Raw genomic sequence first — 16,603 nt, forward strand, 5'->3', positions numbered from 1 at the left:
GTGAACGTTCTCAAGACTACCAGACGCGAGCCTCTTCTGGGTTGCCAGATGTAATGAAGACTTAGCTAACGTTAGTTGACCTGCAGCTGCTTTAACGTTTCTCCAACCATGACCCAGCTACACATTACGGAAACAGTGGAAACAAAAAATACCTCTCCAACCAACGTAACATATTTAGCTGAAGTTAGCGATGCAGATGAAGTTTAGCATAGGCTACCTGTTGTGGAGAAATATGGCCAGTTCTGCGTCAGATTTGATATTCTTCGTTTCACAAAGATGTCACCATCTCAGGAAGCTCCTCCGATGTCCACTTAATTTGTTTCTTGTTTTAATTTAGGAAATTTGCCTGCCTCTCGTAGGCGTTCATGACTACAACTGACAGCTGTTGACAATTGGCCTTTGCTAATTTGGCAACCCAAATAGGAGGACGCGCTAGCCATTATTAATACGCTATTCTAGAATGAATCGTTCAAAACATAAACGAAAATTCCAAGAGATTCCGCCCCGTAACTCATTTTTTTTCATTGGTTTTACGGGGTTTTACAGGTTAGAGTAATGTTGTCAAATAAGCCATTACTTCAATTCATCGTGTTTCCTTAATCTCTGACAACATATGGTGATCAATTTTTGAAATGGTTACAGTTTATTTTCCATTATTTCCTACATACTGGTCCTTTAATGTAGTTGAGATTCACTGAATTATACCTTTAGGAATGTGATGCCATCAGTTCTCTTTGCATTTACTGTGTCTCTGATTGCATCTGAAATAGATGAGATCTCTCTGCTGATCTTCTCAATTTCCTTCTTCATCATCTTACTCTTCTGTTTCTCTTCCTTCCTCAGGGCAGCTATCTTGGCTGCCTCTTCATCCCGCAGAAACTGGTGAAGCTTCTCAAACTCCTCCTTGATCAGCTTCTCCGTGGGATTGGCCTGAGTCTGGTGTATCACATAATAAAATTCCTAATTTTGCTGTAATTTAAAAATACTCCTAGCCTAGAAATCTAGACGCACATTACTAGCCTGTACGTCTAGTATCAAACCATAGGAATTTCTATTGGCTGACGCCGTGGACGTCATTCAATCACAGCGCTCTATTTTGTTAGAGCGTCTTAAGGCGGGCTTAACAGGATGATGACATTCCTATGACGGTGAACAACAAGGAAGGTGGCTATGGCGAATGAAGAGCGGTTGTTTGAATCGGTGTTGGCGTCAACTTTGGAGGAGTTGGACTTGTGCTTTTCTTTGAAAGTTAAGCAACACAATGCACTTAAGTCATTCCTTTCGAAGAAGGATGTATTTGCCATTTTGCCGACCGGATACAGATATGGTCGTAGCGCTGGCTTATTGCATGCCTAGGCAGTTTGAAAGACAATTCTCTGCCCGCCCCTTGGATTAAGCGAGGTGAATGGGTCGATTCCAGACTATACATTTCAATGATATAGGATGGCCCGCCAGGCTAAAACAATCCAGTATATATGTTTGGCATTTAAGGTCTATAAAGCACCCAAAATGTGTTTAATTATTAACATAACTTTATAATTTTACACAGTACTGTAGTTATCTTACCGTTATGAGTTTTAATGTTTGATCGCATGTCTTCTTGAAATCTTCAAACACCCCCAGTTTCTGCTGTAAGGTATGTAGACTGATCTTAACCTTTTTTCTGAAACAAATCAAGCATTTCCCAAGTACATAATCAATTTGAAAGGAGCAGTCAGGGAGTTTTCAAGCCTACAACATTTTTTTTTTTTTTTAATCCCATCTTTACCCATAAAAGGAGATTTGGTATCTTGAGATTTTTCCAATAGGGAAAATTACATGGGGATTTTGAATTATCACACCTGTTACATTTTGCTCTAGAACACACCAGCCAACTGTTTTTTGCTACCTGGTTTATGCAACTTGCCATAGGTAGTTAGCTTCAATTAACACCTGGATCCTCCTTATATGGGTAGATGGTAGCTTTGGTTACTTTTTGTAGGTGAACTTCAGAGGTCTATTTCCTTTTGAGGAGAGGGGTGGGACTGTGACATCAGCATTTTGAAAAAAGTTGGGCTTTGACTGTCTACATGGTAACACCAGGTTGGCGTTGTGAAAAGTTTCCAGTTGGGAACTCTTTTTCGCAAAAGTGTGTTTCAGGGACCGCAACAAACTTAGTTTAACGGTTAAAGGTGCCCTGCCACACAAAACTGTTTTTACCTGCATTTTTTTTTATGTTAGGTCCATATGTGTTTGTGCTATGTCGTGAATGTGAAAATGAACAGCTACCTCCTCTGTCAGATCTAGCCACTGAAAACAAATAAGTGGAGAAATTAGGCCAATTACAAAAGCTCTTCAGTTTGACGTGGAATTGATTTATCCGTAGATGTGCTCTGTTGTCATGTTATGGACGAAACCTACTAGCTGTTTATGAGAACTGGCGCAAATCGAGCTGAGTCTTAAGTTAATCAGCCCCCCACAAAGGTAAACACTATTGAGTGTTTTGTAACGCATTATGTATTTCAAAATGAATCGCGGCGATTAACACGTTAATTTTGATGGCCCTAAAGACACCTGGACTCGGTCGAGACCAAAAGCCATATTTGGCAAGACCAGTGGCCGAGACCGAGACAAGACCAAGTCCAAATACTAGCGAGTCCGAGACAAGTCCGAGACCGTAGAAAAACGGTCTCGAGTCCGGACTCGAGTACTACAGCCCTGCTTTGAAGGAACAAGTCCGAGACGAGTCCGAGAAAGCAGAAATCGGTCTCGAGACCGACTCGAGTACTACATCACTACCTTACACCCTTTTCTCAAAACTTCCCTACAAATGTCAACTGCCTTTTTATTTAAATTTAGTATATTCTCTTGTCTTTCCCATGTTGGATAATGACTAAAGCATTCAACCTCTGTGTGACTTAGTGAAAAAGAAAGGCATGAACTACTGCTGAAAGGGCAATCACTATGATTAACTTAAATAACTCAAATATAAATGGGAAAATACTTCTGTTACATTTTGTAATTTTAGATTTAATTAGATTTAGGGGTGCCAATAATTGTGGGCAATGTGTTTTTGTTAAAAAAATATTTATTTATTTTTGAGATATTCTTTTGAGATTTCTCAGAATAAATGTGCTTCCCTTTTTGAAGGTTGGTTTTCCTCATTGTTTTCATTGTGAGATTACAATAAATCACCAAAAGGTGATTTCTTATACCTGTTTTTAGTCAACTTTCCCAAGCGTGCCAATCATTCTGGAGGGTACTGTATGTATCCTACTAAGTCAAATATGCAAAGTAAGATGTTTAGTCAAATCAGAAGGACAGATTGTTTTCTGATAAGCTATGTAAGCTTTGTAATAAAACATGTAGATAGATAGATAGATAGATACTTTATTGATCCTCAAGGGGAATAAGTTCCCGCTCTATTGTGTTCAGTTAGTCATGTAATATTTTTATACACCATTTTTTATTAACCATTACCAAAGTTTTTAACTAAACAACATTTACCATTCATGATGGCATATTATACAACCTATCCTTTATATTGCACAAACTAATGCTAAAATAAAACAAAAACATATATATATATAGCATTGGTAATAACTAGATGTACCGCATAGCGGTACAAAATATGACCGCCGCTCAGTCCTGTACATCCATTCCGCGAAAATAAATCACACTTCAATTTGTCTCCATCTTTTACTCCATCCCCCACTCTTGAAACTTTTGTGTATGCTTGTTTGGCATGCCTGAGTGTGTGTGTGCGGCTGCACAGAAAGTAGCCTACTTGTGCTGAAAAGGTGAATAGATTGTAGAATAGCCAAAGAAGATGTAGCATTGTTATAAAACCTTTAAAATCTCTAAACAATCACAAGTAGGGCAGGTCATCACAGTTCATCCATTGCAACTGGATTGATGAAAGCTCACTTACACCTGTAGGCTACATTGTATTTGGGAAAAGCAAAAGGTATCAGCATAATGTTATTTATTTATTTATTTATTTTTTATGTATTTATAAACAAAAACATCTCTGTCAGTTCCATGCCGTTTTCAACAGCTATCAAAAACAAAGGTCATTTTTGGATGGATGGATTTTTTGTGAATATTTCTTCTTCTACATAAGATTTTAGTCATCTTTAGTTCATGTAATACTTTATTGTCAATGCACAAATTAAGTAGTAGTCTGAAACGTTATTGTTAATGCACAAATTAAGTAACAGTAGTCTGAAACGAAATGCTGTTTTACATATAACCAGTGGTGCAAATAACTGACATGTCCAAATGGGCCTTGATGAAATGCGTCGCTAGACTGTTCATACACATTTTAACGGGCCAAAGTTGAAGAGCTTTTGTCCGTTATTGTTCGTGCAAATATAGGCTGATTCATGTTCCCTTGCATTGTGTAACTGAGGTCCATGGCTAGTCTGGCTTTCATCAGACCAAGCTCAATCTTTTAAGAAATCAAAAAATAAATAGCGGGCAGATCAGGCTGGGTTCACCCAGCCTAGTCCATAGGCACCCGATATTGTTTAATTTTCAGATTGAGATATACACGCTCTGGCTATTCTAAATGCAAAAATGCATTAGGGAGTTATGACAAAACTGTAACTAACAAACTAGATCCTAATAGAAAGCTGTTAGCTTCCCTAAGCTACAGGTAGGATTATAAGGTAGGCCTATTTACAACATAAATTGTCAATAGGCTATGCTGGCGACACAAATAAAATCTCCTTTGGAAACCAATGGCTTACGATTTACAGTATCAAGCGGACTTAAACTGCCATATCGTGGCGAAAAGTTGTAATAACATTCACGCAGTTCCATGAGTCAAGGAAAGCGCGAATGAAGTAGCCACTTCTAAATGGGACCCACTACACAGTAGCTTAAGGTGTGTTGCTAAAGCAGCCATAATGAAATGAAGGTGTCATTGTTTGGATACTTCACACATACGTGCTTTTTAATTTCACAGACTACAACTACCAAGCTGTAATCAAAGCACATCGATTCCCCTACCCTGCACGCACTTAAAACAAAATAAACAGGCGTCTCAGTCTCACGCATGTATAGGCAAAACTGTATCAGACCGGTGTAACGTTGGTAAATCTTCCATTGCACAGAATGATTTTGTAGCACGTGCAATAAATGACAGTCGAAAGATACAAACAGTGCTGCTATCAATTTGCTTGGTATAACCGCATTTATAGTTTTCTACAAATGCAATCAATCAAATGGGCCTCCATCACTCAACCAACGCTAACGGTAACATTACCTAGGTCCTTATTGATATTACAAGATTAACGTACCTGCAGTAAAAACCAAGCATGTCCGATAAACATCCTCACTTCATCCTCACTTACACTTCATGTGAACATCGTCCTGTCCTTATTAGATGTTCGCTGCGGTAAATTACAGTCCTTGTAGGAAGTGTCCATTATTTTTTCAACACACTTTTAACTTTCAAAAAAATTACATCTCACTGCAACGATGCGCCATCTAGTGGACAAACGACTACTTATCGCCAATACTGAAAATGCAGCCATGATGATGATGATGAATATTTTGGCTTTCTTTTGATCCTATTGAATTTGTAATTATGTATCGGCCGTTCTAATACCGATAGTATGTGGGTGCCTGTGTGTGTGCATGTTTATATGTGTGCACCGCCATTTACAGGCCAATGAGTGTACAGTCACTAAATGTACACATAACCTAATTTTTTTAGCCCCCCCCATGGATGAAATTCTACGAAACTTGGCATACCCCCAGACCCCCAGAGAATGCCAGGTCAATCATACACATAAAATTTGCTGCAGTTCTGAACATCTTAACTGAAGATAGGGGCGATTAAAGCAGAATAATATTGCATTTTCATTTTTGACCGGGGCGGGGGGGAGGGGGGCAAATCACAAATGAGTGATTATGAGCCAGGTTGATGTGGGCCCTTGAGACCAACATACCATAAAAGATTCACAGAGAACTGTGTCTGCCCTACCCTCCTTTCGGGGGGTCCAGTCCAGCAGGGGGGCTGCAGATGAAAACGAAAAATGACGGTTCCATGCTATCCATGTGGGGGTACATGCCCACCAAGTTTTGTGTACCCCGGTCTTTCAGTGTCCCGGGAATCCTTGTTGGTGTACGTTACTAAATGTACACATAAATTATTTTATTGTAAGGCCCCCCATGAACGAAAGTACACAAAACTTGGCATGCATTCAGAGGGTGTCATAATGATCCTACACTTTTAATTTCGTGCAGTTTTGACCTTGTCAGCCAGAGATATTGAGATGAAAACACCTAATTTTTTGCTTTTTAATTTTTAACTAGGTGGCGCTATACATGAAATAAGTGGTAATGGGATGGGTTGACATGCCCCCTTAAGACCAACATACAAAAAAAAGGTGGACCTCCTAGGCCCTACGGTTCTCGAGATATTCACAGAAAACTGTCTCCGGCCACCTACAGGCCAGTTGGTGTATAGTAACATAAATTAATTTATTGTGTGGCCCCCCATGAACGGAATTCCACAAAACTTGGCGTGCATACAGAGGGTGTCATAATGATCCTACACTTTCAATTTCGTGCAGTTTTGACTATGTTAGGTCACAGATACCTTCAATTACACCACCTCATTTTTACTTTTTTGTGTTTAACTAGGTGGCGCTATACATGAAATGAGTGGTTATGGAATGTGTTGACATGGCCCCTTGAGATCAACATACAAAAAAAAAATGGTCCTCCTAAACCCTACGGTTTTCGAGATATTCACAGAAAACTGTGTCTGCCCTACCCTCCTTTCGGGGGGTCCAATTCAGCGGGGGGGCTACAGATCAAAACGAAAAACGATGGTTCCATGCTATCCATGTGGGGTTACATGTCCACCAAGTTTCGTGTACCCCGGTCTTTCAGTGTCCCGGGAATCATTGACGGAAATTTGGGCATAAGAAAAAAAAAAAAAAAAAAAAAAGAAAAAAAAAAAAAAATCTGACTAAACCTATATGACCGCCGCTTCGCTGCGCGGCGGTCATAATTAGTGCTATATATAAGTAATAGTTTGTAATAACGTCACTAATCTGTTAAATATCTACACACTACTTTAAATATTAGCTGTTAAATAGCTAACTGTTCGTTAACTATTAAATAACTACTTATTGAAGTTTAATGGACCGTTTACCTTTTATAAGTGATGGTCATGGTTATTATAAAGTGCTACCGAATTAGTATATACTCTTACCTTGTATTCATGTGCCACATCACCTAAGGGACTAAATTTGTGATTAATGTGTGTCTTTGCATCTCGACACACCACACACACAGGCACATCCTGACAGAAGAGATGGAGTTTTTCACTGTGCAGCTGACAGAGAGCCTCAGACATCATACCTCAGAGTTTTGGAATTTTGTGATGCCCAAAATAATAGCTCTGAAAGATCTGGATTTCTCAAAGATCATTCAAGACACAGCAGTGAGTGGAGATGGACTGGTTTGGTCTTTAGATTAACTTAAAGACCAAACCAGTCCAGGATTTTTAATCAGTCATTTGTACAGTAGGTGTTGCAGTACTGGCAAAGTAAATAACTAACTAAGACAGACTGGCAAAGCAAACTACGGTGGAATCCTGCAGTTGCATAGACAGTGTACAAGCAGATTCCTTCTTCAGAGACGTATTCACTCGTCATCATAATATTCTCCTTGCTCTTGTAGGGAAATGCAGATAGGACTCTCAATGGTTTAATAGAAAAACCATTTGAATTCAAAGTTTGTACTGTCACATACCTCGGGAGAGGGTGGACAGAAAGATGTGAAGTTACAGGTGATTTTGTGCAGGTCCTATGTTGTCAGAGTACACAATTCAGATGTTCACAGGTCCTCTTTTCCCAGCTCTTTAAATGACATTATGGGAACTTGAAAAAGATGTGGAATTCCGTTCATGGGGGACCATACAATAAATTAATATATGTGTACATTTAGTGACTGTACACTACACATGCACACACACATGCACTTATGAACACACTCAAACACACACATAAATATACATGCAGGCGCGCGCACACACACACAAATAAAGAAACACACACACAAGCACAGACATGAACACGTACGTTTGCACACCCACACACAAACATGCACACACAAAAACACATACATGCAGGCAAGCAGGCACACACACACACACACATAAACACACATTACACCCCATTACCCCCACACACAAGCGAACACACACAATCACAAGCAACAAAAACACACACAGAGAAGCACATATACACAAAAGCGCACACATTCATTTACATACACAAAGTTGCAAGAGTAGGGGATAGAGTTAGCCTGGGTGCCAGTCCGAACTTAGTCCCACCCACCATTGTGGAGCAAGTATGCTCGCCCTAGATCGGTCGGACCTAGCCTGGAAACCAGTGTCTCTACACATGAACTCGAGCATTGAGAACATTGTTGGTGTACACAGAGTTTACTAAAAGAGAGGTTTTGAACAACTCACTTGTTTTTTCTGCTCGCTGCCATCTTGTAAGGAGTGAGTTGTCCAAAATCTTTCTTTTTAGTAAACTATGTGTACACGAACAATGTTCTTAATGCTCGAGTTCATATGTAGAGACACTGATGATGCTTCGATCAAAGTTTCAAGTTATGTCGAGCCTTCTTGGTGTTTGAAAAATAGTGATTTTGACCCGACCATGTAGCCTACTAAACTACAGTTTGACTCGGGTACGTTCGTAGCCTATTTCAAGTGACAAAATCTATGACTAAAGTTTAGCTGACGATATAACATCCTACTCCACTGTGACTTCGTTCATGACACTCCTGTTAATAGGCTAAACTATTATTTACATTTGCTCAAAGATGTCATAAGTCCTTTTCGCTCCCTACGTTGATGTATTCCAAGCGATCTGCTTCAGGGGCGGGGACGTAGTAATTGAAACACCATCCCTGGGTACGTAATCGCTCTCAGGGATGCCCTCTGTTCACTGGTTGGTCAGCTGCCCAACTGCCGAAGTAAACGAGCGTGAATCAACCTATTCCAGACGGAGTACTGTAGGGAAAAGAAATCGACCGGAAGTACATAGACAGGCCAAGGCCAGGCTAGGTCGGACCAATCAAATCAAAAAATGTTTGAAACAAAAACGTTGTGGCTAGGAGGAGACATGGCTTTTAAGACCCCATATGGAAAATGCATATTATTTAATGAGGTTTTATCACTGAAAACGATTATTTCTGAAAACTTTGGCCAAAGTTGAGATGTGGGAAAACTCATGGTTTCACTTTCATCAAGGGAAAACAGCGCTGTTTCATTGTGACATGTTTCCTCGTTCGTTTGAAATCTCTGATTGACCACCTCTTTGAAGGATTTGCGACAGCCTTTCCCAGCCGTTTAACATGTTTGTAGCATATCAGTGTTCAACAGAATTATTTTTAAAAACGGAGGGGATATAGGCTATCAGTTTTTTCCTTGCCTACCTACTACACACAATTCATCATTTATTAAGCATGTGTAAACAATTAGTAAATGGTTTATTCATCATGTGTAAAGTATTGTTCCTACATTAATTCTCATCAGTAAGGCATGTGTACACACAGTTATAAATGGCTTATACCATATTTCAACATAATGTAGTATAAGCATTGTAACAATGCATTGTTATAACACCGCATTAATAACTCGATAAAATGTGATACATTTTTCATGTCATTATGTAATAACTGCCCGTGTTTTGTAATAATATGCTGCATTATGTAATAAACTGCCTGAATGCCATATGTAATATATTTTGGCACATTATGTATGGTAATAAGTTATTACATATTGAGGTTGTTATTACAAAATGCAGGTGTAGCAATGTTTTTATCAAAATGTAACAATATGGTGTATTATGTAATAACCAACCGAAATTGATGTCTTCATTGATAAAAATAGCATAACAACGTGCATTTTACTCAAAATTAATATTTAAGAGGACAATATGTCATACTATTGCTCAGTTTACATTGTAACAATCCACCTTTTAACTTTGGTTGTGATCATTTAAACGCACAAGGGTTCTTTTAAATGAATAAAGACATTTGCAATAAGCACAGTCAAATCAGTCATGAGAAGTTTGCACACGTAAGTGCTTCTGATAGTCAGACGCGCCTGCAGGTGTACGTCCGTACTGTGCGTACCATCAGGCTCAACAACGAGAGAAAATTTCCCTGTGTGTGTGTAATGTGTATTCAAACCAAATTGGCCCACCATACCTTCCCAACTATGCACAGTATCCCATTAGCTGCCATCAGGCTATTTACAATTTTCTATTACGTAACTTAGTGAACACTTATCAAAATTAACGCGCACACATTTTGTTTGAGCAGGAGACACAATACGCATGCAGGCACGTAGGCTACTTGTTTTCTTTTACTCGGCTATCTATCTATATATGGTTATCAGCACACAATGTTGAGCTAATTCACTAATTCAATAGGCTACTCATGATGGACCACAAGTTTAAACAACAGAAAGTATGGAGGCAGCAAAGCTAGAGGATTTATTCCAGATGGGCAAGAACAAGGTAGGCAATTGGTGTGCTTGTCAGAACGTTAGACTGCATTACAGCTGTTTAAAGCCAGACGTCAAGAACAAAACAAGGTGACTTTAGCCTGTATAGGGCTGTATCTATCTAGGGCTGTCCAAATGAATAGGTCATAGTAGACGTTGTTGTTGTGACATGACATGCATATCACAATTATTTACAGTAAACTGACAGAGAGCAAAACCTCTTCTCAAGTCTCCAAAAGCCTAAACACATTTTCTGTTTTACACAAATTTTGCAATTCAAAATGGCACTTTTTAAATGCACTGAACAGGGTTCTCAAGATTGTAAAACTGTGGTAAAAGAGGTTTTTTCATTTCAGGGACTCTGAATTCTTTGTTGAATTGTTTGTGAATTCTTTGTTGGTCTTGGGTGTTGCCATTTCTGAAAATCTGATAATTAAAATTCCTGTGCTCTGAATGCATTCATTTTGTCTGTGAGGTTCTCAATGACACAAGCTATCTAATGCAGGCTGTCATTGGCGCGTCATCTTGTCATCAGATATATGATATATCATAATCTAGAAACTTCTATTCTTTCTGATGAGAGATGATAGACAGGCAAAACCGGATCAGACCATGCCAAGAAAAAATATGTTTCAGTCACAATAAGAGATGGTTCCAGAAACATGCCTAGAAAAGTAAACAACTTGATGTTCCCTTCAGAAAATAAGTAAAAGAGATGAAGAGAGGAGAAAAACACTGGGTAGGAGAAGGAGGTAGCGCAGCGCAAATTTCCATTTGATATAAAGCACGCTGTGGTTTATGCAGTGGTGAGTGCAGGACAGGGGGGAAAGTGCGTATACAGGCGTACGGTTTCAGCCCCATAAATCTGAGCCTCCCTGCGGAGGGGGATGAAACTGCCTCCTATAGAGATGGTATGGGCAGGATGAGAGGGCCTCGTATATCACATCAGCAGCAGGGTGCTCCCCACAGACACCCAGTTAAGAGATATATCCTCTCAGCTCCATTCTGCTCCGCTATGCTCTCTCTCTAGCTCTCTCCCTCTCGGACTCTCTCTCTCTCTCACACTCACCTCTACTCGTGCCCTCACTTTTTATCGCTAGTTGGCTTCCTCTTTTTTCCCGCCTTTCTTTTTCTTCCTCAGCTCTTTTCCTTTTCTATATGGACCCTTTCAACAATAAAAACAAAAACAATGCTTGAACGTTCTATTTGGGCCCCAATCTACTTCCTCTGCATTAAGATAACATATGGAATGTTAAAAAGGAAGTCTTGTGGGGCCAACTATGATGCTGATAATGGAACTCTCTTGAAAGGGTCCATAAGAAAATATATAACTTTCTGTATCTATTTCTTGGTTGTTTTTCCCTCACTTCTCTATGTCAGTTTGGGTTTTTCAGTCTTTATATCTATTTCTTTTTTTTTTGTTCAGTAGCACTTCAACACTCTGTCTCTCTTTCTGTCTGTGCGTGTGTGTCTGTGTGTTAAAGAGAGGGAAAGAGATATTGGCACAGTGAAGAAGTCCCCCGCAGGTCTTCCTGATGTTTTTGTTTTTATGGTACTTCTTCAATATCTGACCAGATGTAACATAAAAACTTTACAGGAAGTGCCATCCTCACTCATGACCTATCCAAGCCAATTCATTTGTATAACCTGTGTATGAGTGCATACTGGACTTCTCTCCTGTTGTTGCTTCCATGGCCCATAAAAAGCCAGTGCAAGTGGTCAGACTGAGTCACAGTCATGGTTAAACTGCTCTGGTTGCACGAGGGAGTTGTGGCACAAAAGGCTGCAGTGTCCGTACCACATTTGAGTCCAAGTACCCACGGGGTCTGACCAGCGGTCATTTCCCGATATATATATAACAACTTAACAATGAAACCGCTATGGCTGCAGTAGACTCTGGGGCCTCTCGGGCCCTGACTTGACCCCAGCTCATCCAGAAACACGGCAGAATGTGCATTTCACCCCTCAGATTAGGGCTGCGTCTAGTCAGAGATTGTCTGGTCACTAATGATGTCACTTCCTGATGCCACTACCAATAATCTGGTTAATATTCTGGTTATGTGAATTGACCGTGGTGCCTGAGGTGTTTACCATGCTAGTGTGAAGGACCACTGGGGAGGTACAAACAAATCAGTATGTAGGTTGGTGGTATGTTTGAGAGTTTGAAAAATCTGACAAGAAATGTCTTAGCCACCATAGCTATCATATCATTTTTTATATATAATATATCTTCTTATATGCTGTCATTGTTTTCCCCTATTTCTCTGTCTATCCCAGTGTTTCTCAAACTTTTTTTCTGGGGACCCACTTTTTAAAAATGACAGACTATCGCGACCCAACTCGTGACTGTGGTAGTTAACAAACTAGATCAGTGGTTGTCAAACTTTTTCTTTCATTCCCCACTTTGATCAAGGGGGCATTCTCGAGCCCCACCTGTCCTTCATCACTCTAAGAAAATGGTAGGTCAAGCTTTAAATTGTCAAATTTATTGAAATAATGACAAGTTCTAAATATATCCTCTTCAACAGAGTTAAAATCAGCTGGTGCTGCAGATATAATAATAAATAAATACATAACACACATATTTCTGTTTTCCAGCAACATATTAGGAAGCATAGGCCATTTTATAGCATTGTACAATATATTCAATGAAATACCAACATGCTGCATTAAATGGATCCATAATCCAGTCATACTGAGCACTGCTGGTTGGGAAATATTTTTGAAATAAACTTTGCAGGGATGTGATGTAGGCCTACTGTTTAATACATGGGATCACAAGAGTGCCTCCCAATCAGACGTTTCAGTGATTTCGCTCAGAAATCTCAAAGGCATAATACTGTCGCGATCGAGGCGCCTGTCCCATACTTAAGTTTTTTTGGTGAATGCAGTAATCTTATTTGCTAGGTGAGGTAGGTGCTTGTCTTTGCCTTGTAACTGGACATTTAACTCAAATGTATCGCTAAGATATATCAAATATATCGCTAAGATAGGCCAGCTTCGTCAAGAAATGTTCATTAGTGAACGTGCTTGCAGATTCAAACATGCGCTCTTCCTCTAAGAAGAGGCGACTCAGAGCTCAAACCCACGCGACAGCACTTTACCTCGGGAAAGCCACCTTGCCTCGCTGTGAAACAGTATAGCCTTTTGGTCAGCTACCATCTCTTCGCAAAGTGCGGAGAATAGACGCGCTTTTAAGGGCCGGGTTTTGATGAAATTCACCACTCTCACAACAACGTTCAAAATCTCATGTAGGTCGGGACTAACTAAGCTGCCTTGACACGAGCGCTTCCCTGTGAATAACACAGTGCGTCCATTGCGCATCGGGTGCTAGCTGGGCACAGGCTACAGATAAAAAAATAAAATTAAAAAAACTCCTGTTTTTCACGTCAGTTCGCCCCACCTGGCATGTCTCCGCGACCCAGTAGTGGGTCGCGACCCACAGTTTGAGAAACGCTGGCCTATCCATAGATGGGGAACTTCTTAATCTAAATCAATATAATATAATATCATCCTGCATCTTCTCAAAAGCAGTAAATGTTCCTTTCATTCTCCCAAAAAGCTGATCACCAGACCTACTGTATTCTCATAATACTCCACTTAAAATAGCCATGTGGCTATTATATTGCTAAGAGAATAGAAATGATACCAGCATGCCAGCCCCTTCATCTCTATCCCCAGGACAGGAGGTGTGAAGCAGGCTGAGAGTAACAGGAGCTGCCCAGGGTGGAGGTGCTTCAGGCGGGCCGCCGGCTCCTGAGAGGGCCCCCCCGAGGCTCCTGGTAACAGCGCTCCATTAGCAGGGAGGTGTAGACGCCTCGCCGTGCACCCCGGGCAGCAGCAGTGTGACACCCCCCTCACACGCAGCCCCACACTCACCAGACTCATCGCCAGCACTGTCACCATCACCTGCTGGGAGCATAGGAGGAGAGAGAGAAAGAGGGAGAGAGAGAGAGATAGAGGGAGAGAGAGAAAGAGGGAGAGAGAGAGTGGTCAACCCCTACTGTGACAACTTCTTACACTCAGTACTCTCTATCCATCATACTTACCCGCTGGGAGGTGAGGAGAGTGACAAGAGGGAAAAGGAGAGAGACAGAGCGAGAGGAAGGAAAGAGAGAAAGAGAAGCCGGAGTGTGTGTAAAAGAGAGAGAGAGATAGAGAGACATGGTTAGCCCTCAGCTAACCCCTGCTATGCAAACCCCAGGCAGCGAGGTGGAGGTGGGGGGAGGATATGTTGTCATTTCCTGCTGGGCTTGAGGTGGGAGGGTTTGGGGAGAGTGTGTGGTGGGGGACTGTATTTGTATCCTCTCCTGTATGTTTTCCTTTCTCATTGTGAACAAGACAGGGAGGGGAGAGAGGGGTGAGGGGAGTGGGAGAGAGACATAGATGATAGCTAGAGAGAGAGAGCAGGAGGGGGGAGAGGGAGTGGGGAGAGTAGGAGAGAGGAGAAGGTGTTGAAAAGAACCATCTGGCCAGGGAGCTGTTCTGTATCAGCAGATTAATCCCTTATCCCAAAGTGATGAGTTAGCGTGTGAAGAGAGAGAGAGGGAGGGAGAGAAAGAGAAGGATGGAGAGAGAGAGATGAAATGTGTACCTCACCAGCAGGCCTCTCTGATCACCCAAAGAGGATCAATCACCTGTAAATGATCAGGACACACACACATGCACACACACACAAACACACACACGCACACCTCTGCTCTGCTGCACACTATGTCTGCTCAACACCAGATTCATTACACTGATTAACGCAACAGCGGTGAGAGATTGATGTGGTTTGTCAGAAGAGAACAGAGTCGGTGCTCAGAGCCAACATGAACAATGCTGAGGAAGTCAGAAGGAAACACAAGCAGTAAAAAACTCTCATATGTTAATTCCGAGGCATTGGTAAACACATTATGGAGGGGGTGATTTACTGGCACTGAAAAGAACTTTAACTGCCATAAGAGGGTCGGTGCAGAGGAAAGGGAGTCAATGTTTTCAGCAATAGCAAATGGTTTTGTAAAAGGTTGTAGTTGATTATCTGTGTGACTTTCAGATTATGTGTGTGTGTGCTTTGTGTAAGAAATTATGTATGTATGATGCTAGTTAATCTAGGTAATTGACAAGCAATTTTATGCTTAAGCAATATAGCACGAGTGAGAGGGGTTGGTCATGGATATTCCCATGGGTGTTGTTAGGCCGTAGCCACGAGGCCGGAGGCCGAGTGGTGCAGGCAACAACAGCCGTGGGAATATCCATGACCAATCCCACGATCACGAGTGCTATATTGCTTTTATACAACAATTCTACCACAAACTAAATAATCTGAAAACACCCCAATATTGTTTAAAAATGTTAATTTCGACATCGTTCTTACGCATCAAAAAACAGTTCCCTTTTCAATAGACAGCGTCTTGGTTGCTAGGTAACCAACATTCCAGATCCCTCTTTACGGGTCTTTGTGGTTTACGTGTCTTCTTGAAAGAAATGTTGAAAGTCGGGCTGAAATCACATTCATATCTAGCTTTGCTGCATGCATGTTACAAGGACACTGGGCCATGTTATGTAAGGGACATGGTACTGCAAAAAAGCGGAAACATAGCCTACATTGCAGAACCACTCAACTTTATTAATTTATGGTGAATAAATGTTACACTACTGTGCACAGCCCCATATGTTTTTCTGACACGATGCTAGCACGTTAGCAGCGGTTAGCTAACTATGCTAACGTTAGTTATCTACAAGTCTCCTCCAAGTGACAATCATATTATAGGCCCTACATCATGCTGGCAATGCTGAGAACAATTAGCATCCTCGTTTATCTTACTTACATTGAGTTGACTGTGTAGCTTAATCCACAGATGTGGTGAAGCACTGTTTCGTTATGGTTTGCTAAGGAGTAACCCATTGCTTAAAATAGTGGAGAGCTGGGATGAGAACATTGTGTCAAATCTTCGCATTGTATCGCGGAGTGATTTATTATTAGCTGTGCAAAGTCTGAGTTGAAATGTCCAGGGATATTCCAACTCATGGAACGTCTCTCGGCCAATCAGAAACAAATAAATAGTTCCATAGAACCCAATTGTTGTATAATTG

General features: G+C 40.8%; 1 protein-coding gene across 1 annotated transcript in view; it reads right to left on the reverse strand.

The window, feature by feature from the left end:
* Window positions 1-699: 699 nt before the first annotated feature.
* LOC121697066 (E3 ubiquitin-protein ligase TRIM35-like) overlaps window positions 700-16,603 on the reverse strand; it is a 36,605-nt gene continuing 20,701 nt past the window's right edge. The window contains exons 2-3 of the mRNA XM_042078344.1: window positions 1,567-1,663; window positions 700-936 (exon numbers count right to left, since the gene is read on the reverse strand). Coding sequence (XP_041934278.1) covers window positions 700-936; window positions 1,567-1,663 — 334 coding nt within the window. The remainder of the gene's footprint in view (window positions 937-1,566; window positions 1,664-16,603) is intronic.

Source organism: Alosa sapidissima, chromosome 2 (assembly GCF_018492685.1).
Source record: "Alosa sapidissima isolate fAloSap1 chromosome 2, fAloSap1.pri, whole genome shotgun sequence".
NCBI lineage: Eukaryota > Metazoa > Chordata > Actinopteri > Clupeiformes > Clupeidae > Alosa > Alosa sapidissima.